Raw genomic sequence first — 24856 nt, 5'->3', positions numbered from 1 at the left:
GTCGAGGCCTGGTGACAGACGGAGTCTACATCATGCGGCGATGGCTCCCTCTGCTGGACGTGACATCAGTCCCCGTGAGTAATCAAGGGGACTGATTGCTCACCAGCTGGACGAGTCCCATAAAGCTGCCAGAAGGGCAGCACACGGGAGTGGGGACTGGGGGAAGAGAGGTTACTCCCGTATAGTCGTGCTCGACCCAGCGATAACGGAGGGAACTTGGATACAGAAAGACTCCGGAGCCCAGAAGACGGTATCCCGGATGAGACTTCTGTTATTTTTGTTTGTTATTTAATAAACACCCTTGAAACCGGGCTAATTGTTACGGTTTTCTTGCGGTGAAGGAGAGAAGGACCAAAATGCAGCGTGGTTATTTTGATTCATCTTTAATAAAAGATAAACACAAACAATACAAAGCAAGAAACGTGCCGTGAAAACCTAAACTGCCTATCTGATGCAAACTAACACAGAGACAGGAACAATCACCCGCAAAACACTCGAAGAATATGGCTGCCTAAATATGGTTCCCAATCAGAGACAACGATAAACACCTGCCTCTGATTGAGAACCACTCCAGACAGCCATAGACTATTCTAGATAACCCCACTATACCACAATCCCAATACCTACAAAAACCCCAAGACAAAACACACCACATAATAAACCCATGTCACACCCTGGCCTTGCCAAAATAATAAAGAAAACACAAAATACTAAGAGCAGGGCGTGACACTAATACAATTCTGTCCGTGTCTGATTTGTGTAAACGTCTTGACCAAACCCCCTAGTCTGACAATATTTTGATTTGTTTAACTCCTTTTTGGTTACTACATGATTCCATGTCTGTTTTCATGTCTTCACTATTACGAAAATGGTCAAAATAAAGAAAAACCCTTACAAGAGTAGATGTGTCCAAACTTTTGACTGGTACTGTAGATGACGTTTCCATGCTATGGGTTGTTCATGTAATATGAACAATTATTGAAGTGTTTTTGTTAAGAGAGGGATGTGATTTGAGAAGTTATAAGAGATACTTGTTTTGCGAAACTTTGCATGGAGTAATCACCGCCCCGACGTGAAGTCAGGGAGCGTGCCAGCCTGCCGGAACCACCCCTTTCGAGCAAAAGGTATGAATGATGGGTTAAGAAATTAACACATTATACCAGGAAAGTGTGAAGCTGCAGATGCACATTTTTAAAATGGTCTGAACTTTGAATTTCAACACGAGGTGGAGACGATAAACTCACCTCCCGGACAATCACTGGTACGGCTGATTAGCTGTGCTAAGTAAAGCATCTTCGAAAGCGAATTAAGTAGGACCATCCTGTTACTCTGCTCAAACCATCGTATTACGCTACTCATCACCCCACTGGGGAACCATTGATATGGCTGGCTAGCCTATCTTCAAAGAAGCATCTTCAGGAGTGAATGGAAGGAAAATAAATTCTGTAGTTCTGTTCAGGACTACACGACAATGCATCGGATACCGGACAACTACAAAGAAGGACAACAGTAGAAGAGTTGTTGAAACCATTTTGGACAATCAGAGCCTTACAATCGTGCCACGAAAGGGCCCTTTCCAAGGCTGCCCCGTTCACCGAGAGATCCTCGGCAAACCCAGGCATATGTAAATACATTCATTCATGATTTATTGCTCAAAACGGGCGATGGTTTGTGTGCAAAATATATCGTTATTGTAGGTGAGAATAGTTTCTGAATGTGGCAATTGTATGTGTCTCTGTCCCTCTCTCTCCCTTGCCATCTCTTGTTTAACAAGCATCCATGTTGTTTTCATTCCGCCTGGGACCTGTTCTCAGTGTGTGTGTGTTTATTCTGTGTTCCCATTTAATTAGCTAGTAAATAAATAAACAAATTTGTGTAGTACTGAATCATAAATAAGGCTCAGGTTTTTTGCAGGTGCAAGGAGGTTACGACTGTTCAGAATGGTGATATGATACGAGTTTATGATGAATAAGTTGACTGTTTATAGATGTGATAGGTAAGACCTTTTTTAAAGTTTAATTTAAAGTATCACTCTCGTGGTGCCCCAGATCCTAATGAGTTGATTGTTACATGATTCATTTAATTGGGTAACAATTAAAGATAGTTAATTAGATAATTAGACAGTCTTCAGATTAATGTTAAAGACAATTAATTAATGTTAAAGACAAGCCACGTCTCACACACACACACACACACACTAAAAGAAAGCCTACTACATAGGGCACCCTCGTCTAATTACACATCGCCCCTTGTTATTGTTGAGAAGCCCATCAAGGCCATGATTGGTGAATCACTGATCCATTTCCAGCTCTTTGTCTGTTGGCAATGTTAGGGACACCCCCACACAAACACACAAACAGTACTTTTAACATGGCGTTTCAACTTACATATTTGACGTACATGATTACTTTGTGTGCTTATTTATACAGTACCTATGTCCTGGGATTTGAGATCACTAATTTGTCTAAAACATCCCAATGCCGACAAAACAAAATAGGCAAGACAAGGTGGGATAATTTTTTGGGGCTAATTGCGGTGGAAATGTTTTTATACACAAACATTGATATAAAACCGATCCTATTGCTGGAAACTTGGAGTCACGCAATTTTGTATTTTGTTTTATTATCACCACGATGTGGAAAAGCATGCAGAGTTTATAGGCACATGAAATACGTTTTGATGAGCTTTGTAACTTATTTCATAACTAAATAATTGATGGCGGTTAAGTGCTCGGCGATGCGCTTCATGCACATTTCCACTAAATATCAAGGGTAAGCTACTATTTTAATAATGCTGGTGACATGATGATCGGTGCTTGGCTGACAATGATCAAATATAAATGATCTGTATGTTATCCATACATCATGATATAACCGTGCCAAAACCAGATTGTGGCAAGTTTGCTATATTATTGCAACAGAAAGCCATCGTTAGAGTTGAAATTGTGATGGAAACCCATTTAACTTTAAAAAAAAATAATAATAATATTTTTTGCAGAACATAGTCCCACATACCTTAAAACCCCCCCATAAAATGTCATTACCCTACTTATAATGGTTTGGGTCACCTGGGACCATCATGCGATGTCCTAACGACTGTCCCAAGAATGTATTGAAGATGTCCTCACATGGTCATCAACGACGTCCTGCTAACTTACTGGGAACTAGACAAAGTTCCCCGATTGAATGTTCCCATCACGCAAATTCCTAATGACTAGTAAAAGGAAGGTCCTGAGAAAACCCTTAAAACGGTCTTGACATGGTCCTCAGTGACGTCCTGGTAACTTACAGGGAACTACACAAAGGTAGTGTAGTTCACGGGGTTTCGGGTCACCACATATCCAGATTGGATGCATTTAAGTTTCATTCGTTTGTATTCATGAAGCTTCCCATGTCGGCACAGTTGACCAAGAAGGAATAAAGCCATGTCAAGGAGGTCCGATAGTTTTTTCCGTCTGCTGTAGCGCCGTAGAAAACTCTGATTTCTCCGCAATTTAGGTAAACTAATGACAACACCAACTACAGTGTGTGAGTGTGTGTATATACACTGCTCAAAAAAATAAAGGGAACACTTAAACAACACAATGTAACTCCAAGTCAATCACACTTCTGTGAAATCAAACTGTCCACCTAGGAAGCAACACTGATTGACAATAAATTTCACATGCTGTTGTGCAAATGAAATAGACAACAGGGTGAAATTATAGGCATTTAGCAAGACACCCCCAATAAAGGAATGGTTCTGAAAAGGTGGGACTACATATCACTTCTCAGTTCCTATGCTTCCTGGCTGATGTTTTGGTCACTTTTGAATGCTGGCGGTGCTTTCACTCTAGTGGTAACATGAGACGGAGTCTACAACCCACACAACTGGCTCAGGTAGTGCAGCTCATCCAGGATGGCACATCAATGCGAGCTGTGGCAAGAAGGTTTGCTGTGTCTGTCAGCGTAGTGTCCAGAGCATGGAGGCGCTACCAGGAGACAGGCCAGTACATCAGGAGACGTGGAGGAGGCCGTAGGAGGGCAACAACCCAGCAGCAGGACCGCTACCTCCGCCTTTGTGCAAGGAGGAGCAGGAGGAGCACTGCCAGAGCCCTGTAAAATGTCTTCCATCAGGCCACAAATGTGCATGTGTCTGCTCAAACGGTCAGAAACAGACTCCATGAGGGTGGTATGAGGGCCCGATGTCCACAGGTGGGGGTTGTGCTTACAGCCCAACACCGTGCAGGACATTTGGCATTTGCCAGAGAACACCAAGATTGGCAAATTCGCCACTGGCGCCCTGTGCTCTTCACAGATGAAAGCAGGTTCCCACTGAGCACATGTGACAGACGTGACAGTCTGGAGACGCCGTGGAGAACGTTCTGCTGCCTGCAACATCCTCCAGCATGACTGGTTTGGCGGTGGGTCGGTCATGGTGTGGGGTGGCATTTCTTTGGGGGGCCGCACAGCCCTCCATGTGCTCGCCAGAGGTAGCCTGACTGCCATTAGGTACCGAGATGAGATCCTCAGACCCCTTGTGAGACCATATGCTGGTGTGGTTGGCCTTGGGTTCCTCCTAATGCAAGACAATGCTAGACCTCATGTGGCTGGAGTGTGTCAGCAGTTCCTGCAAGAGGAAGGCATTGATGCTATGGACTGGCCCGCCCGTTCCCTAGACCTGAATCCAATTGAGCACATCTGGGACATCATGTCTCGCGCCATCCACCAACGCCACGTTGAACCACAGACTGTCCAGGAGTTGGCGGATGCTTTAGTCCAGATCTGGGAGGAGATCCTTCAGGAGACAATCCGCCACCTCATCAGGAGCATGCCCAGGCGTTGTAGGGAGGTCATACAGGCACGTGGAGGCCACACACACTACTGAGCCTCATTTTGACTTGTTTTAAGGACATTACATCAAAGTTGGATCAGCCTGTAGTGTGGTTTTCCACTTTAATTTTGAGTGTGACTCCAAATCCAGACCTCCATGGGTTGATACATTTGATTTCCATTGATCATTTTTGTGTGATTTTGTTGTCAGCACATTCAACTATGTAAAGAAAAAAGTATTTAATAAGAATATTTTATTCATTCAGATCTAGGATGTGTTATTTTAGTGTTCCCTTTATTTTTTGAGCAGTGTATACAGTGCCTTGCGAAAGTATCCGGCCCCCTTGAACTTTGCGACCTTTTGCCACATTTCAGGCTTCAAACATAAAGATATAAAACTGTATTTTTTTGTGAAGAATCAACAACAAGTGGGACACAATCATGAAGTGGAACGACATTTATTGGATATTTCAAACTTTTTTAACAAATCAAAAACTGAAAAATTGGGCGTGCAAAATTATTCAGCCCCTTTACTTTCAGTGCAGCAAACTCTCTCCAGAAGTTCAGTGAGGATCTCTGAATGATCCAATGTTGACCTAAATGACTAATGATGATAAATACAATCCACCTGTGTGTAATCAAGTCTCCGTATAAATGCACCTGCACTGTGATAATCTCAGAGGTCCGTCAAAAGCGCAGAGAGCATCATGAAGAACAAGGAACACACCAGGCAGGTCCGAGATACTGTTGTGAAGAAGTTTAAAGCCGGATTTGGATACAAAAATATTTCCCAAGCTTTAAACATCCCATGGAGCACTGTGCAAGTGATAATATTGAAATGGAAGGAGTATCAGACCACTGCAAATCTACCAAGACCTGGCCGTCCCTCTAAACTTTCAGCTCATACAAGGAGAAGACTGATCAGAGATGCAGCCAAGAGGCCCATGATCACTCTGGATGAACTGCAGAGATCTACAGCTGAGGTGGGAGACTCTGTCCATAGGACAACAATCAGTCGTATATTGCACAAATCTGGCCTTTATGGAAGAGTGGCAAGAAGAAAGCCATTTCTTAAAGATATCCATAAAAAGTGTCGTTTAAAGTTTGCCACAAGCCACCTGGGAGACACACCAAACATGTGGAAGAAGGTGCTCTGGTCAGATGAAACCAAAATTGAACTTTTTGGCAACAATGCAAAACGTTATGTTTGGCGTAAAAGCAACACAGCTGAACACACCATCCCCACTGTCAAACATGGTGTTGGCAGCATCATGGTTTGGGCCTGCTTTTCTTCAGCAGGGACAGGGAAGATGGTTAAAATTGATGGGAAGATGGATGGAGCCAAATATAGGACCATTCTGGAAGAAAACCTGATGGAGTCTGCAAAAGACCTGAGACTGGGACGGAGATTTGTCTTCCAACAAGACAATGATCCAAAACATAAAGCAAAATCTACAATAGAATGGTTCAAAAATAAACATATCCAGGTGTTAGAATGGCCAAGTCAAAGTCCAGACCTGAATCCAATCGAGAATCTGTGGAAAGAACTGAAAACTGCTGTTCACAAATGCTCTCCATCCAACCTCACTGAACTCGAGCTGTTTTGCAAGGAGGAATGGGAAAAAATGTCAGTTTCTCGATGTGCAAAACTGACAGAGACATACCCCAAGCGACTTACAGCTGTAATTGCAGCAAAAGGTGGCGCTACAAAGTATTAACTTAGGGGGCTGAATAATTTTGCACGCCCAATTTTTACGTTTTTGATTTGTTAAAAAAGTTTGAAATATCCAATAAATGTCGTTCCACTTCATGATTGTGTCCCACTTGTTGTTGATTCTTCACAAAAAAATACAGTTTTATATCTTTATGTTTGAAGCCTGAAATGTGGCAAAAGGTCGCAAAGTTCAAGGGGGCCGAATACTTTTGCAAGGCACTGTATATATATGTAAATATATACACTGTATTTATACTCCAGACTCTGACATTGCTAGCCCGAATATTATATATTTCTTAATACGATTTTTGTACTTTTAGATTTGTGTGTATTGTTGTGAATTGTTACAGTAGATATTACTGCACAAGCATTTCGCTATACCCGCAGTAACATCTGCTAAATATGTGTATGCGACCAATAAAATGTGATTTGATTTGAGATTAATACTTATTTATATTATTTGTATTTGAGGTATTTCATTTTTAGGACTCTTTGACATTGGAGTATTTTGTGTAGATATTTTGACCCAAAAATATACTATTGAATCAATTTTAATCCCTCTTTTTAACACAATAAAATGTGAAAAAATCAAAGGGGTCTGGATACGTGTGGGTGTATTTGTGCCTGCCTGCCTGCTTTCCTGCTTCTGTGTGCAAATATGTGCACACACATAAGTGTCCTTGTGTCTTTTTAAGTGTGTGTTCCCCTGTCTGAAAGTGTGAGTCTGTGTGTGCGTATGCATGCAATAGATGGATGGAGGGAGAGAAAGAAAGAGAGGTGCGAGATGAGGGGAAACAAGGTAGTGAGGGAGTCATTTGGAGGCAGTGGAGGGTGAATAAGCAGATAGGTGAATACTGATGAAAACTCATCTAGTGGCCACTCACTCACTCTTTACCCAAGATGCACCTGGGTGCATATCTTACCAGTGCACCCTGTGGACTATCTCGCCGTCTGTCTCTCTCCATTTCCCTCTCCCACCCCTCTCTCTCCTTCTCTATATCCCTTTCCTCTGTCTCTCTCTCCCTCTAGCCTCTCTCTCCCCCTCGGTCATCCTCTTGCTCGCTCTCTTCTTTTTCCCCTCTCTCTCTCTCTCTCTCTCCTCTATTCACTCTACATCTCTCTCTCTCTTTCCACTTTACTCTGTGTTTCTCTCTCAGTAGCTGTGTATCTAACAGATACATCTGGTACGTGTATCTACTAAATATGAGATAACAGCCCTAAAACTTCCTAGAAATGGAATGGTTGTTTTATGCCAGTGGTCTTCAACCTTTTCTTGCCAAGGGACATTTTTGTTGAAACATTTTTTGAGCTTGTAATGCATCACAAAGCATCTTTGAGAATGATCTATGGCGTGCTTAATGAATACAACACAGCTTTGGTGAAACCCCTCTCTCAAAAACAAAAGTTTTTATCACTTAGAACTTTCGGGAAATGAAGCTTCTCCCCCCAACCGTGCCGTTCTGCTTGTAAAATGACTACTAACTTTACCCACTTAATATAAAATTTTTAAAAAACTGCTGTTGGGTAAACTATATTTATTGGGTAAACTCCTAAAATGAATGTATTATGATGATTATTACATGATAATTCTGCCAGCCCTACTCCAAACACATGTTCGCTAATAGCAGCTCTTTAGCTGATTACCCCATAATGACAACGCAAAAACAGGTTTTTAGAATTCTTTGCACATTTATTAAACATTTAAAACAGATACCTTATTTACATACAGTTGAAGTCGGAAGTTTACATACACCTTAGCCAAATACATTTAAACTCAGTTTTTCACAATTCCTGACATTTATTCCTAGTAGAAATTCCTTGTCTTAGGTCAGTTAGGATCCCCACTTTTGTTTAAGAATGTGAAATGTCAGAATAGTAGCAAAGAGAATGATTTATTTCAGCTTTTATTTCTTTCATCTCATTCCCAGTGGGTCAGAAGTGTACATACACTCAATTAGTATTTGGTAGCATTGCCTTTAAATTGTTTAACTTGGGGCAAATGTTTCGGGTCGCCTTCCACAAGTTTCCCAGAATAAGTTTTCAAAGCTTCTAAAGCCATGACATTTTCTGGAATTTTCCAAGCTGTTTAAAGGCACAGTCAACTTGATGTATGTAAACTTCTGACCCATTGTAATTGTTATATAGTGAATTATAAGTGAAATAATCTGTCTGTAAACAATTGTTGGAAAAATGACTTGTGTCATGTACAAACTAGATGTCCTAACCGACTTGGCAAAAGTATAGTTTGTTAACAAAAAATTTGTGGAGTGGTTGAAAAACGAGTTTTAATGACTCCAACCTAAGTGTATGCAAACTTCTGACTTCAACTGTAAGTATTCAGACCCTTTGATATGAGAGTCAAAATTGAGCTCAGGTGCATCCTTATTCCATTGATCATCCTTGAAATTGTTTCTACAACTTGGTTGTAGTTCACCTGTGGTAAATTCAATTGATTGGTCATGATTTGGAAAGGCACACACCTCTCTATATAATGTCCCACATTTTACACTGCATATCAGAGCAAAAACCAAGCCAAGAAGTTGACGGAATTGTCCGTAGAGCTCCGAGACAGGATTGTTTCGAGGCACAGATCTCAGATCTAGCGAAGACTCTTCTTAGAGCTGGTCGCCCGGCCAAACTGAGCAAACAGAGGAGAAGGTAGTTGGTCAGGGAGGTGACCAAGAAACAAATGGTCACTCTGACAGAGCTCCAGAGTTCCTCTGTGGATAAGGAAAACCTTTCAGAAGGACAACCATCTCTGCAGTGCTCCACCAATCAGGCCTTTATGGTAGAGTGCCCAGACGGAAGCCACTCCTCAGTAAAAAGGCACGTGACAGCTCGCTTGGAGTTTGACAAAAGACACCTAAAGGACTCTCAGATCATGAGAACCAAGAGTCTGATGAAACCAAGATTGAAATCTATGGCCTGAATGCCAAGTGTCACGTCAGAACAAAACCTGGCACCATATCCCTACGGTGAAGCATGGTGGTGTCAGCATCATGTTGTGGGGATGTTTTTCAGAGGCATGGAATGGGATATTAGTCAGGATTGAGCAAAATATGAACGGAGCAAAGTACAGAGAGACCCTAACACACAGCCAAGACAACACAGAAGTGAATGTCCTTGAGTGGCCCAGCCAGAGACCGGACTTGAACCCGATAAAACATCTCCGGAGACACCGGAAAATAGCTGTGCAGCGATGCTCCCCATCCAACCTTACAGAGCTTGAGAAAATCTGCAGAGAATAATTTGAGAAACTCCCCAAATACAGGTGTTTCAAGCTTGTAGCATCATACCCAAGAAGACTCGAGGCTGTAATCGCTGCCAAAGGCACTTCAACAAAGTACTGAGTAAAGGGTCTGAATATTTTTGTAGATGTGATATTTCCGTTTTTTTTTTTTATATACATTTGCTACAAATTTTAAACATGATTTAGCTTTGTCATTATGGAGTTTTGTGTGTAGATTGATGAGACATTTTTTATTTAATCAATTTTAAAATAAGGCTGTAACGTAACAAAATGTGCAAAAAGTTAAGTGGTCTTAATACTTTCTGAAGGTGTAAGTGTGAATTGCTCATAATGAGGAGTTGAGAAATAAAATTCATATCATTAGAAAGAGGATACTGCCCTGTTTTTATACTGTAGGTAGGTATTAAAAATTGGTTTAGTCTGTTGTTACTAGCGATATTCATAAAAACATTTAAATACATTTCAAAAAGTGTTTATATGGCACTGGTACTCTATCTACAGACCACACGAACACACACAGTAATTCAAGCCCACACACTATATGTTTTGCTATCCTCCTGAGGACCTAAAGTCTATTTTGCATTCAAAATCACATTTTTCCTAACCCTAACATACTGTGTAGACCGGGCACTCGCTTGCGCCATCTCGCAAATGTTGATTTGTACATCCACACCAGACACGAGCCAGACACGCAGGTTGAAGTATTAAAACTCTGAACCAACTGTATTAATTTGGGGACAGGTTGGAACTCAATAAACATTCATGGACATTTAGCTAGCTAGCTTGCTGTGTCTAGGTCATTTGTCCTGGGATATAAACATTGGGTAGTTATTTTACCTGAAATACACAAGGTCCTTTTGTCGACATCTTTGTAGAATTCTGACCCATTTTGAGTGTGAAGGAGAATTTTATGTTGGTGCTTTTCTAATAACCCATTCGACTGGGTTCATCAAGTCACTGATTGATCGTGCATGGGAGGAATCCTCACTATTAGTATCTGTAATTTGGCAGTAGGCCCAGAACATTGTTTTGAGAACCGAAAGGGGTGTCTCAGTTTCAAGGTCTCAGCTTGGCGAGAAGAGGCCACGTGAGGTATTGGTCAGTCATGTGCATGAACCAAAAGTTAATGATTTATTAATTATGAATAATGTAAATCATGCAAATATAACTTGTCTGTGTAAGCAGTATATAAGAGTACTAATTGGACTGCCCCTACAGTCCCACTTCAGACCGATACTTTATGCATCTAAGTTTGACTGGAAGCTCTCCAGCTTGCTGATAATAAAGAATGATTCATTTAATATTGACGTCAGGTGTCTCTCGTGGTAATTTCCACGATATGAGTCACACAAAATTGTGCGTTCTTTACGCCGACATCCACAGATAATAGGGGAAACGAATTGTTTCTAGTAATCTCTCCTCCTTCAGTATTAGTCTTCTTCTTTCTCCGTGTACTTTATATCTCGGTTGGCCACCAACATTAAGGTGCATTACCACCACCGGACTGGAGTGTGGACCTCAGTTCATCCTTCAATCACCCATGTGGCTATATGCTCCTAAAAACCAATGAGGAGATGGGTGAGGCGGGACTTTCAGCGCGCCAAGCATCAAAAATAGAACCAAGTTGTATTTTAGCGCCTGGCTACTCAGACGAGTGCGAGCGGTATTGAGAGTTCAGATGAAATGACTGAATAACATGTATGTGTACATTTACTTTGCAACGCTCGCGCACGCAATGCGCGTGGTGTGGTCAGCATGTTACCACTAAGCTTAAAACTTTGTCCAAGTGGGGATGTGAGAAATGTTCCCACAAGAGAGAACTTTCACTATTTTACTATCCTTGTGGGGACTTTTTCAATTTTCTACAATATTGGCTTCAATTCAACTGTATCATTGACTGGGGCTGGACATTTCACCGTCGAGACTGATGTGTGTGCGTGAGTACATGTGGGCTTTTATTACTATTCCCGTGGCTACGGGAAATCCCCAAGAGGACAGATTGTTAAATGGCTCTCTAAAATGGAAATTGAATGTTATGCATTGCCTTATAAGACCGCATTCACAGGCCATTTTGCACAACTCAGCATTGAAGTTATGGTGTGTGCCTATAGAGGTTATCCCTGTATGCATGTGTGCCTCTGCATACGCATAAACTTTTTAAATGCTTTCATCACTTAGCTTATGTCATCCCCCCCCCCCCCCCAGATGAAAGAAGTCATTGTGATGAAATTCTTCAATTGGTTCACTACCCTCTGCCCTGTTCTGAGCACAGTCACGAGATCAGTCAGTAGAATCAGTCTCAGTGAGTCACTGGGTCATACTGTTCTCAGATCAATGTGCCCTACTGTTTCTGTGCATGTCAGTGACTCAGGAAGTCACACACCTGCCTGATGAAAGCAGAATGACGCATCAGAGGCTATTATGCACATACCCACAAAAATACGCTCTCTCAACCCCCCCCCCCCCCCCCCCCCCCCCCCCCCCTAAAATGTACAAAATGTTAAACACACACACACAGCAGAATGTCTATCTACCTCTTGATGACAATATTTGCACACTTTTGTGTTTAACCTCTCTAGGGTAGGTGAGACGCTAACGTCCCACCAGGCCAACATCCGGTGAAACTGCAGAGAGCTAACATTCTAAATACACCATTTGTTATAGTAAACATTCTTGTAAATATATGTATCTTACATCATTTAAAAGATGAACGTCTTATTAATCCAGCCGCTGTGTCAGATTTCAAAAAGGCTTTACTGCGAAAGCAAACATGCTATTTTCTGAGGACGGCGCCACGCACACACAAGTATTACTAGCATTTTCCAACCAAGCATTAGCGTCATGAAAGTCAGAAATAACAATAAAATAAATTGTTTACCAATGAAGATCTTCCTATGGTGGCAATGCCAAGTGTCCGAACTACACAGTGAATGTTCGTTTTGTTTGATAAAATACATTTTTATAGCCTAACACGAAACATTTGTAAACCGCTTGCGTCGTGATTTCTGTCTCATTCAACTTTGGACGATGCGTTCGTGGTAATTACACACACTAAACAAACGTTTATCCAGTCATGGTTGGTTTCATTGCAATCCTCTGGTTGTTACTAACACAACCATACTTGATGGTTCTTTTCCCGGGACGTATTGACCGAAACAAACCGATTTGAAGACACCAATCAATGACCTCATTGCGCACCAATGGTAGGAGCAGTCTATCGTTGATTGACTGTATTTTGGCCCAATGACCACTGATCATCTTGAAATCTAGCTTGGAAGATAGCCAATGAGCTGAGGTAAACGGCAATATGTATTGGTTATACGTTTGAAGACCAACCTTTGTCGTAAACTCTGGCGTAAAAGAGGTTAATTCGCCATTGCGGAGCCACTAATACTACGCATAGCAGTAAATATTCAATACAGACCTTCTCCAGATCCTTCAGGTTTTGGGGCTGTCGCTGGGCAATAAAGACTTTCAGCTCCCTCCAAAGATTTTCTATTGGGTTCAGGTCTGGAGACTGGCTAGGCCACTCCAGGACTTTGAGATGCTTCTTACGGAGCCACTCCTTAGTTGCCCTGGCTGTGTGGTTCGGGTCATTGTCATGCTGGAAGACCCAGCCACGACCCATCTTCAATGCTCTTACTGAGGGAAGGCCAAGATCTCGCGATACATGGCCCCATCCATCCTCCCCTCAATACGATGCAGTCGTCCTGTCCCCTTTGCAGAAAAGCATCCCAAAGAATGATGTTTCCACCTCCATGCTTCATGGTTGGGATGGTGTTCTTGGGGTTGTACTCATCCTTCTTCTTCCTCCAAACACAGCGAGTGGAGTTTAGACCATAAAGCTTGATTTCTGTCTCATCAGACCACATGACCTTCTCCCATTCCTCGTCTGGATCATCCAGATGGTCATTGGCAAACTTCAGATGGGCCTGGACATGCACTGGCTTGAGCAGGGGGACCTTGCGTGCGCTGCAGGATTTTAATCCATGACGGCGTAGTGTGTTACTAATGGTTTTCTTTGAGACTGTGGTCCCAGCTCTCTTCAGGTCATTGACCAGGTCCTGTCGTGTAGTTCTGGGCTGATCCCTCACCTTCCCCAAGATCATTGATGCCCCACGAGTTGAGATCTTGCATGGAGCCCCAGACCGAGGGTGATTGACAGTCATCTTGAACTTCTTCCATTTTCTAATAATTGCGCCAACAGTTGTTGCCTTCTCACCAAGCTGCTTGCCTATTGTCCTGTAGCCCATCCCAGCCTTGTGCAGCTCTACAATTGTATCCCTGATGTCCTTACACCGCTCTGGTCTTGGCCATTGTGGAGAGTTTGGAGTCTGATTGATTGAGTGTGTGGACAGGTCTCTTTTATACAGGTAACGAGTTCAAACGGGTGCAGTTAATACAGGTAATGAGTGGAGAACAGGAGGGCTTCTTAAAGAAGAACTAACAGGTCTGTGACAGCCGGAATTCTTACTGGTTGGTAGGTGATCAAATACTTATGTCATGCAATAACATGCAAGTGAATTACTTAAAAATCATACAATGTGATTTTCTGGATTTTTGTTTTAGATTCCATCTCTCGGTGTTGAAGTGTACCTATGATAAAAAATTACAGACCTCTACATGCTTTGTAAGTAGGAAAACCTGCAAAATCAGCAGTGTATCAAATACTTGTTCTCCCCACTGTATATATTTTTTGGGGGGGGGGGGGGGGGGGGGTGTTAGAATAGCATTTATGTATTTTGTATATAGTTCTTTCCTTCAAAATGTATCACTGAACCAATTCGGCCACTTGGGTACATTTGGGTACATTTGTGTGGGACACCTGGGTGACTTCATGCTCAATGTCATGTAGCTCACTCGTTTTTGAAGTTATCTGTCCAAAACTGTGCTCAGCTATTGTTGCCATCTTATGTTCTTCATTCAAATCATCCACAGCATCCTATTTGTATGTTTGGCTGTTCTTGGTCATTTGAAAGATGATGCCGCAACAATAAAAAACATTTCCTTGTATTTTCTTCTACCAGATCTATTGTGTTATATTCTCCTACATTCAATTCACATTTCCACAAAATTCAGAGTGTTTCCTTTCAAATGATACCAAGAATATGCATATCCTTGTCTCTGGGCCTGAGCTACAGGCAGTTAGATTAGGGTATGTCTTTAGGTGGAAATTGAGAAGAAGGGGGGTACCCCAAAGAAGTTAAGTGCTTTGAAAGTCTGGTCATGGCTCACATCAACACCATCATCCCGGAAACCCTAGACCCAAGTTCATCACTGAGCTAAGGACTCTGGGACTAAACACCTCCATCTGCAACTGGATCCTGGACTTCCTGACAGGCCGCCCCCAGGTGGTAAGGGTAGGCAACAACACATTTGCCACACTGATCCTCAACACAGGGGCCCCTCATGGGTGTATGCTTAGTCCCCACCTGTACTCCCTATTCACCCACGACTGCGTGGCCAAGCATGAGTCCAACACCATCATTACGTTTGCTGACAACAACTGTGGTAGGCCTGACTACCGACAACGATGAGACAGCCTATAGGGAGTAGGTCAGAGACCTGGCATTGTGGTGCCAGGACAACAACCTCTACCTCAAGAAGAGCAAGTCAAAGGAAAAGGAGGGCCGAACATGCCCGATTCACATTGACGGGGCTGTAGTGGAGCGGGTTGACAGTTTCAAGTTCCTTGGTGTCCACATCACCAACAAACTATCATGTTCCAAAAACACCAAGAAACGCCTTTTCCTCTAAGGAGACTGAAACGTTTTGGCATTGGTCCCTAGATCCTCAAAAATTCTACAGCTACACCATCGAGAGGTGTATGGCAACTGCTCGGAATCCAACCATAGGGCGCCACAGAGGGTAGTGCATACAGCCAAGTACATCACTGGGGCCAAGCTTCCTGTCATCCAGGACCTACAGTTGAAGTCGGAAGTTTACATACACCTTAGCCAAATTGAAACTCAGTTTTAATTCAATTCCTGACATTTAATCCAGTAAAAAATCCCTGTCTTAGGTCATTATTTACTATTTTACACCTAGGGATGCTATACATAACTTTAACCCATTTTATAAGAGTTTCTCCAAAATTGAAATATTCCAGGCATTTACGTAAAAACTCCAGTTGTACTTTATCGAAAGCCTTTTCAAAGTCAGCTATGAAAACCAGGCCTGGTTTCCCCGATATTTCATAGTGTTCCATTGTTTCCAGTACTTTCAGTCGAAGTCGGAAATTTACATACACCTTAGCCAAATACATTTAAACTCAGTTTTTCACAATTCCTGACATTTAATCCAAGTAAAAATTCTGTTTTATTTTGTGAAGTGCACTAGTCCCTCCTGCAGCAAAGCACCCCCACAACATGATGCTGCCACCCCTGTGCTTTATGGTTGGGAAGGTGTTCTTCGGCTTGCTAGCATCCCCTTTTTCCTCCAAACATAACGATGGTCATTATGGCCAAACAGTTCTATTTTTGTTTTATCAAACCAGAGGACATTTTTCCAAAATGCACAATCTTTGTCCCCATGTGCAGTTGCAAACCGTAGTCTGGCTTTTTTATGGCCGTTTTGGAGCAGTGGCTTCTTCCTTGCTTAGCGGCCTTTCATGTTATGTCGATATAGGACTCATTTTTACTGTGGATGTAGATACTTTTGTACCTGTTTCCTCCAGCATCTGCACAAGGTCCTTTGCTGTTCTGGGATTGATTTGCGCTTTTCGCACCGAAGTACGTTCATCTCTAGGAGACAGAATGTGTCTCCTTCCTGAGCGGTATGACGGATGGTGGTCCCATGGTGTTTATTTTTGCGTTCTATTGTTTGTACAAATAAACGTGGTACCTGCAGGCATTTGTAAATTGCTCCCAAAGATGAACCAGACTTGTGGAGGTCTACAATTTTGTTTCTGAGGTCTTGGCTGATTTCTTTTGATTTTCCCATGATGTCAAGCGAAAAGGCACTGAGTTTGAAGGTAGGCCTTGAAATACATCCACAGGTACACCACCAATTGACTCAAATTATGTCAATTAGCATATCAGAAGCTTCTAAAGTCATTACATCATTTTCTGGAATTTTCCAAACTGTTTAAAGGCACAGTCAACTTAGTGTATGTAAACTTCTGACCCATTGGAATTGTGAAATAATCTGTCTGTAAACAATTGTTGGAATAATGACTTGTGTCATGTACAAAGTAGGTGTCTGAACTGACTTGCCAAATCTATAGTTTGTTAACAAGAAATGTGTGGAGTGGTTGAAAAACTATTTTTAATGACTCCAACCTAAGTGTGTGTAAACTTCCGACTTCAACTGTATGTACTAGGCGGTGTCGCCCAAGTCCTACCACACAAGAAGCATAACTGGAGCACCACGTCTAGGTCCAAAACGCTCCTTAACAGCTTCTACCCCCAAGCCATAAGATTGCTGAACAATTTATCAAAAGGCGACCCGGACTATTTGCATTGACCCCACCCATTTTTGTTTTTTACACTGCTGCTACTCACTAAGCTGTACCCCCGCACATTGACTCGTTACAAGTACCGACTGTATGTAGCCTCAGTATTGTTATTTTAATTGTTTTTTTATTTTCATTTTTTACTTTAGCTTATTTAGTAAATATTTTCTAAACTCTATTCTCTTAAAACTGCATTGCTGGTTAAGGGATTTAAAGTAAGCATTTCACGGTCTGTTGTATTCGGCGCATGCGACAAATACATTTGATTTTGTTCTCTAGTCTTTCTATTTCTCATTCATTCACTCTCACCCCCCTCACCCCCTTCCACACAAGCATCCACCTTTCTTCCAGCATCCCACCTCCCTTCTCTCCCCCCTCAGCAGGCCTGTAATGAATGTTTGTCATATCTTTTTGACCCTATCTCTCTCTCGCTCTCTACTTATCTCTCTCTTACTGTCTTACTTTATCTCTCCACTCCTCCACTCCCCCTCTTCCCCAGCAGGTCCTAACTCCTCTCACGTGACCACCTGACCGGCCACCCTCTCTTTCCCCCTGTCTCTACCCATCTCTCTCTCTTCCTCCTCCCACTCATCCCCATTCTCTATTCCTCTCTCTCCATTCTTTCCTCCATTTCTCAGCGAGATTTCTAATGAGTTGTTAGATAGCATATCTCCTTCCCTTACGCAAGCCCTGACCTTTCACACTTTCACTCTCTACCCCAACCATCCCCGCTCACACCTCTCTCTCCCTCCTATAATGAGTTATTGCACACCTCCTTCCCTGACGCGAGTGCTCAACCTCTCACCCTCTTGCCATTTCTCTCTCTTGGTTTCTACCATCTCTCTCTCCCTCCTCCCATTTCTGCCTTGCCTACCTTACTCCCACACCTCTTTCTCTCTCTCTCAGTGGGATTCTAATGAGTTGTAAACTCCTCCTCCACTCGAACGCTCTACCTCTCGACCTCTCTCTCATAAACCCACAGTTCTGTGGCATCGTAACCCTCACAATGACAAAGGCCCTGGTCCTGGAGTGTGGGGCCAGAAAGAGAGGACTGTAACTGTGAGAAGACCGTAACCATTGATGTTTTATTTATTTAGCAGATGCTCTTATCCAGAGCGACTTAACGTAGTGAGTGCATACATTTTCATACTTTTTCATGTTGGGAGGGAGAGAAGGATGGAGGATGAATGCTACAGCTCAGCCAGCCAAGGAAAGAGTGTTTACCTCTGTAGAGATGGTGTAACAAGAGGGTGGGGGAGAAGAGAAAAGTGTTTGAATGTACAGAGAGAGGTGAGAAGGTATAAAGAAGAGTGGGGGAGATGAGGGAGTACTCTTCTGTTGTGTTGTAATAGGCAAGGAAGAGAGAGACGAAGGAAATGTGTCTTCGAGTTGAGGGGATCGGTGTTCAGTCTGAACAGAGGTTCCCATTGTCACTTTTTCACTTCAGTGTGTGCATGCATGGGTGGCTGAGTGTGTATTTTATTGGATTATGTTTTGTATGAGGACAAAACAAGACCATACATCATGTTCTTATACTCCAGGACAAATAATATATTTTTGATCTTCTGTCTTTGTGGTGACTAGCTGTTAAAACATTGTGGTGGAAAGTGCTTCAAAGCAGTGCAATTAAACACCTGTAAAATAATCTCATTCCAGACCTCGAGCGACCTTGTTTTGACCAAAAAATATTTGTTCTCGTAACCCACTTGGTGACTTTGTGAAATTGACTCCAATGTATTAATCTGACAATTATGTTAAATTTAAATTCAGAGCTCAAGGGTCTGTGTGCAATTATATGTCATTCAGATTTAATTTCAGAGCACACTGGCTAAGTTTAGCCTCCGTTCTAGGTCGTTGTAACTTGCAACACTCTACTTTATACTTCCTTTTACCCAATTCCAAATCGACCCCCTAAGCATTTCTAATAAATCTGAAAGGGCAAGGTAGTTACTACCATATTTCTAAAACCTGTTCAATCCCTTCATATCTTCACAAAGGTCCAGGGGATAGTAGCTAAGGACCATTTTTAAATTGGAAACCCAAGTAGTGTTCCATAGGCTCAAGATATGATTAAACATTTTGAAACAGACAAGGTACTACCTGAACAACCTTTGGCGATATTTGATGATGTCTCGCGTTGTAATTGACTTGTATATCCTCTCTCCTCAGGTAAGATGTTCAAGTCCCTGGATCTGTCGCTGATTGTGGAGTTTATGCTAATGTTCTACAAGGACAAGCCCATTGACTGGCTGCTGGACCACATCATGTGGGTCAAGGTGTGCAACCCAGAGAAGGACGCGGTAAGTGTGGCGACCACTGTCCTAAAACAAGTGTTTCTTTGGACTCAGTCATGTTACATCAGTGATTACTTCAAGGGAGGGAGGAAAGAAGGATGTATTACAGATTATCCAAGCAGGGAGCAACAGGTTACTGCAAAAATAAAGTAAACACTTTAGCAAATGAGTGTTGTATAGCACACTGTACACTGGACAGGACATGACTGGAGTTTAAATTAACGTGGGCATTGTTTAATGCATTTCACAGGAAGAACATTCCAAGCATTTCAATGTAGGTAAGCAGGTTACAGGTGCCCTAAAGGGACAAAACTAGAATATCAATACACAACAATGAGGGATACAAAGGCTGCGTTGACACAGGCAACCCAATTCTGATGTTATTTTCGCGAAGCTGATCTGATTGGTCAAAAGACCTATTAGTGAAAACAATATAAGAATTGGTCTGTCTGTGTAAACGCAGCCAAAGTATATTGAAAATAGGTGCTTCCACACAGGTGGGGTTCCTGAGTTAATTAAGCAATTAAAATCCCATCATGATTGCGGTCATTATAAAAATACCTATTTCACCAATATTTTGGCTACCATGGCTAAAAGAAGAGATCTCAGTGAATTTGAAAGAGTTCTCAAAGGAGCATAGGTGATTTAAAGGATGTGTTTGTGTGTATGTGTGTCATCAGATCTCAACCCAATTGAACACTTATGGGGGATTCTGGAGTGGTGCCTGAGACGGCGTTTTCCACTACCATCAACGATACACCGAATTATAGAATTTCTCATGGAAGAATGGTGTTCGCATCCCAGACACTTGTAGAATCTATGCCAAGGTGCATTGAAGCTGTTTTGGTGGCACATGGTTGCCCATCACCCTATTAAGACACTTTTCCTTTATTTTGCCAGTACAGTCGTGGCCAAAAGTTTTGAGAATGACACAAATATTAATTAATATTAATGTCAGATGTTACTATGGAATACTGAAGTATAATTACAAGCATTTCATACATGTAAAGGCTTTTATTGACAAATACATGAAGTTGATGCAAAGAGTCGATATTTACAGTGTTGACCATTCTTTTAAAAATTTAAAAATGTAAACTTTTTTTACCCCCTTTTTTTCTACCCAAATTCGTGGTATCCAATTGGTAGTAGTTACAGTCTTGTCTCATCGCTGCAACTCCCGTACGGACTCAGGTGAGGCTAAGGTCGAGAGCCATGCATCCTCCGAAACCCAACCAAACCTCCCAGTGGCGGCTGGCTGCGACAGAGCCTGGTTTCGAACCCAGAATCTCTGGTGGCACAGTTAAAACTGCAATGCAGTGCCTTAGACCACTGCACCAACCCGGAGGCCTTAACCCTTCTTTTTCAAGACCTCTGCAATTTGCCCTGGCATGCTGTCAATTAACTTTTGTGCCACACTGATGGCAGCCCATTCTTGCATAATCAATGCTTGGAGTTTGTCAGAATTTGTGGGTTTTTGTTTGTCCACCCACCCGCCTTTTGAGGATTGACCACAAGTTCTCAATGGGATTAATGTCTGGGGAGTTTCCTGGCCATGGACCCAAAATATATGCACTCACACCTGCCTGCTGCCATTCCTGAGCAAGCTCTGCACTGGTGGTGCCCCAATCCCGCAGCTGAATCAACTTTAAGATACGGTCCTAGCGCTTGCTGGACTTTCTTGGGCGCCCTGAAGCCTTCTTCACAACAATTGAACCGCTCTCCTTGAAGTTCTTGATGATCGGATAAATGATTAATTTAGGTGCAATCTCACTGGCAGCAATATTCTTGCTGCCAGTTGGTCCTTTTGTGGCAGGGCTGATAAGCAGTGGAAATGTTTTTGGGGGATTCAGTTCATTTGCATGGCAAAGAGTGACTTTGCAATTAATTGCAATTCATCTGATCACTCTTCAAAACATTCTGGAGTGTATGCAAATTGCCATCATACAAACTGAGGCAGCAGACTGAAAATTAATGTGAAAATTAATATTTGTGTCATTCTCAAAACTTTTGGCCACGACTGTACATACACTACATGGCCCAAAGTATGTGGACGTCGAACATCTCATTCCAGAATCATGGGCATTAATATGTAGTTGGTCCTTCCCGCTGCAATAACAGCCTCCACTCTTCTGGGAAGGTTTTCCACTAGATGTTGGAAACTTGCTGCGGGGACTTGCTTCCATTCACCCACAAGCATTAGTGAGGTCGGGCACTGATGTTGCCGAGTAGGCCTGGCTCGCAGTCGGCGTGCCAATTCATCCCAAAGGTGTTTGATGAAGTTCAGGTCAGGGCTCTGTGAAGGTCAGTCAAGTTCTTCCACACCCGTCCATTTCTGTATGGACCTCGCTTTGTGCACAGGGGCAATGTCATGTTGAAACAGGAAAGGGCCTTCCCCAAACTGTTGCCACAAAGTTGGAAGCACAGAATCGTCAAGAATGTCATTGTATGCTGGAGCGTTAAGATTTCCCTTCACTGGAATTAAGGAGCCTGAACCATTAAAAACAGCCCCAGACCATTATTCCTCCTCCACAAACTTTACAGTTGGCACTATGCATTGGGGCAGGTAGCGTTCTCCTGGCATCCTCCAAACCCAGATTCGTCCTTCGGACTGCCAGATGGTGAAGCGTGATTCATCAATCCAGAGAATGTGTTTCCACGGCTCCAGAGTCCAATGGCGGCGACCTTCACACCACTCCAGCCAAGAATTGGCATTGCTAATGGTGATCTTAGGCTTGTGTGCGGCTGCGCGGCCATGGAAACCCATTTCTTGAAGCTCCTGACAAAGTTATTGTGCTGACGTATTTGTATTTATTATTAATTATTAAAGATGTTGCTTCCAGTGGCAGTTGGGAACTCTGTAGTCACTTGTTGCAACTGAGGACAAACTATTTTTGCGCTATTCAGCACTTGGCAGTCTTGTTATGTGAGCTTGTGTGGCTTGCCACTTCACAGCTGAGCCATTGTTGCTCCTAGACGTTTCCACAATAACAGTACTTAAAGTTGACCGGGACAGCTCTAGCAGGGCAGAAGTTTGACGAACTGACTGGTTGAAAAGGTGGCATCCTATGATGGTGCCACGTTAAAAGACACAGAGCTCTTCAGTAAGGCCATTCTACTGCTAACGTTTGTCTATGGAGATAGCATGTCTGTGTGCTCGATTTTTATACACCTGTCAGTAATGGGTGCGGCTGAAATAGCCGAATCCACTAATTTGAAGGGGTATCCACATGCTTTTGGCCATGTAGTGTATAAATACCATGCCTTTCAATTGCACTTGCCAAAATGGTCTCAGTCTCAGAAAATTGTGGAACTCCCACACACTCCTATTCTTTTTCTCTCTCCCTGCTCCTCTCTCTTTCTTTCTTTCTCAACTCTCCCGTCTGCCACATACACAGAAACACTGCGACAGGCAGAAGGCCAACCTGAGGATTCGCTTCAAGCCCTCCCTCTTCCAGCATGTGGGCACTCACTCCTCCCTGGCCGGAAAGATCCAGAAACTCAAGGTATGTACGTCGCGAGCATTGTGTGTTTCCGTATCCCACTGACTCGCTAGCCAATCAATACATTTTGTATACTCTAGCATCCTTTCACTGTGCATCAAGTCTCTGAGCACTGCAGTACTGATATACATTTCAAGTCACCACACAGATTCAATATTTTTTACTACAAAGTAAAGAATACTGTGTTTAATGTCTCTGATTGTTAAGATCAGTGGATATCAGCCTGAAGACTGCTACTGCAATCTAACCCAATCAATTCACTATCAATACGCCCAACACTTTCTCAATTTAGAGATTCTCCACCAAGCAGGCCTGGCCTCCGCCACTGAAATGAATAGTATTTTATCAGTGCTTACAACTGTCACGCAATGAGCGTGTGAGACACGCATTTGACCATCTTCACACGCCACACATTTCTCATGCATTGAAAAAAGTAACGCTTTTATTTTAGAATTAATCCAGTGTATATTCAGTGCGTTAACTTTTTTAACTTTTCAACTGTGCCTCCAAATTGCTTTGAAATTGGAGCATATGCACCTGCAGATCTACATCACGAACATTGTAACTGAGTCACTGTGTGTGTGTGTGTGTGTGTGTGTGTGTGTGTGTGTGTGTGTGTGTGTGTGTGTGTCTGTGTCTGTGTCTGTGTGTGTCTGTTTTTTTTTTAAGTCGGAAGTTTACATACACCTTAGCCAAATACATTTTAACTAAGTTTTTCACAATTCCTGACATTTAATCCTAGTAAAAATTCCCAGTCTTAGGTCAGTTAGGATCCCCACTTTATTTTAAGAATGTGAAATGTCAATATAATAGTAGAGAGAATTATTTATTTCAGCTTTTATTCCCAGTAGGTAAGAAGTTTACATACACTCAATTAGTATTTGTTAGCGTTGCCTTTAAATTGTTTAAATTGGGTCAAGTGTTTCAGGTAGCCTTCCACAAGCTTCCCACAATAAGTTGGGTGAATTTTGACCCATTCCTCCTGGCAGAGTTGGTGTAACTGAGTCGGGTTTCTAGGCTTCCTTGCTCGCACATGCTTTTTCAGTTCTGCCAACAAATTTTCTATATGATTTGTGGGCTTTGTGATGGCCACTCCAGTACCTTGACTATATTGTCCTAAAGCCATTTTGCCACAACTTTGAAAGTATGCTTGGGGTCATTTTTCATCTGGAAGACCCATTTACGACCAAGCTTTAACTTCGTGACTGATGTCTTGAGATGTTGGTTCAATATATCCACATAATTTTCCTCCCTCATGATGCTCTCTATTTTGTGAAGTACACTAGTCCCTCCTGCAGCAAAGCACCCCCACAACATGATGCTGCCACCACATGCTTCACGGTTGGGATGGTGTTCTTTGGCCTGCAAGCCTCCCCCTTTTCCCTCCAAACATAACAATGGTCATTATGGTCAAACAGTTCTATTTTTGTTTCATCAGACAAGAGGACATTTCTCTAAAAATTACAGTCTTTGTCCCCATGTGCAGTTGCAAACAGCAGTCTGGCTTTTTTATGGCGGTTTTGGAGTAGTGGCTTCTTCCTTGCTGAGCGGCCTTTCAGGTTATGTCGATACATGACACTTTTTATTGTGGATATAAATAATTTTGTGCCTGTTAACTCCAGCATCTTCACAAGGTCCTTTGCTGGTGTTCTGGGATTGATTTGCACTTTTCGCACAAAAGTACGGACATTGCAATTTATTGCCCTGGCCACATCTGCAGTCCTCATGCCTCCTTGCAGCATGCCTAAGGCATGTTCACGCAGATGAGCAGGGACCCTGGGCATCTTTATTTTTTGTAAAATTTTTCCAGAGTCAGTAGAAAGGCCTCTAGTGT

General features: G+C 42.5%; 1 protein-coding gene across 2 annotated transcripts in view; it reads left to right on the top strand.

The window, feature by feature from the left end:
• Window positions 1–24856, top strand: part of LOC139391240 (alpha-1,3-mannosyl-glycoprotein 4-beta-N-acetylglucosaminyltransferase B) — a 217741-nt gene that overhangs the window by 178360 nt on the left and 14525 nt on the right. For both annotated transcript variants that reach the window (XM_071138886.1, XM_071138887.1), the window contains 2 exons: window positions 19398–19528; window positions 22918–23025. In XM_071138886.1, the coding sequence (XP_070994987.1) occupies window positions 19398–19528; window positions 22918–23025 (239 nt within the window). The remainder of the gene's footprint in view (window positions 1–19397; window positions 19529–22917; window positions 23026–24856) is intronic.

This window comes from Oncorhynchus clarkii, chromosome 31 (genome assembly GCF_045791955.1).
Source record: "Oncorhynchus clarkii lewisi isolate Uvic-CL-2024 chromosome 31, UVic_Ocla_1.0, whole genome shotgun sequence".
Taxonomy (NCBI): Eukaryota; Metazoa; Chordata; class Actinopteri; order Salmoniformes; family Salmonidae; genus Oncorhynchus; species Oncorhynchus clarkii.
This window is presented reverse-complemented; position numbering and strand designations above follow the sequence as displayed.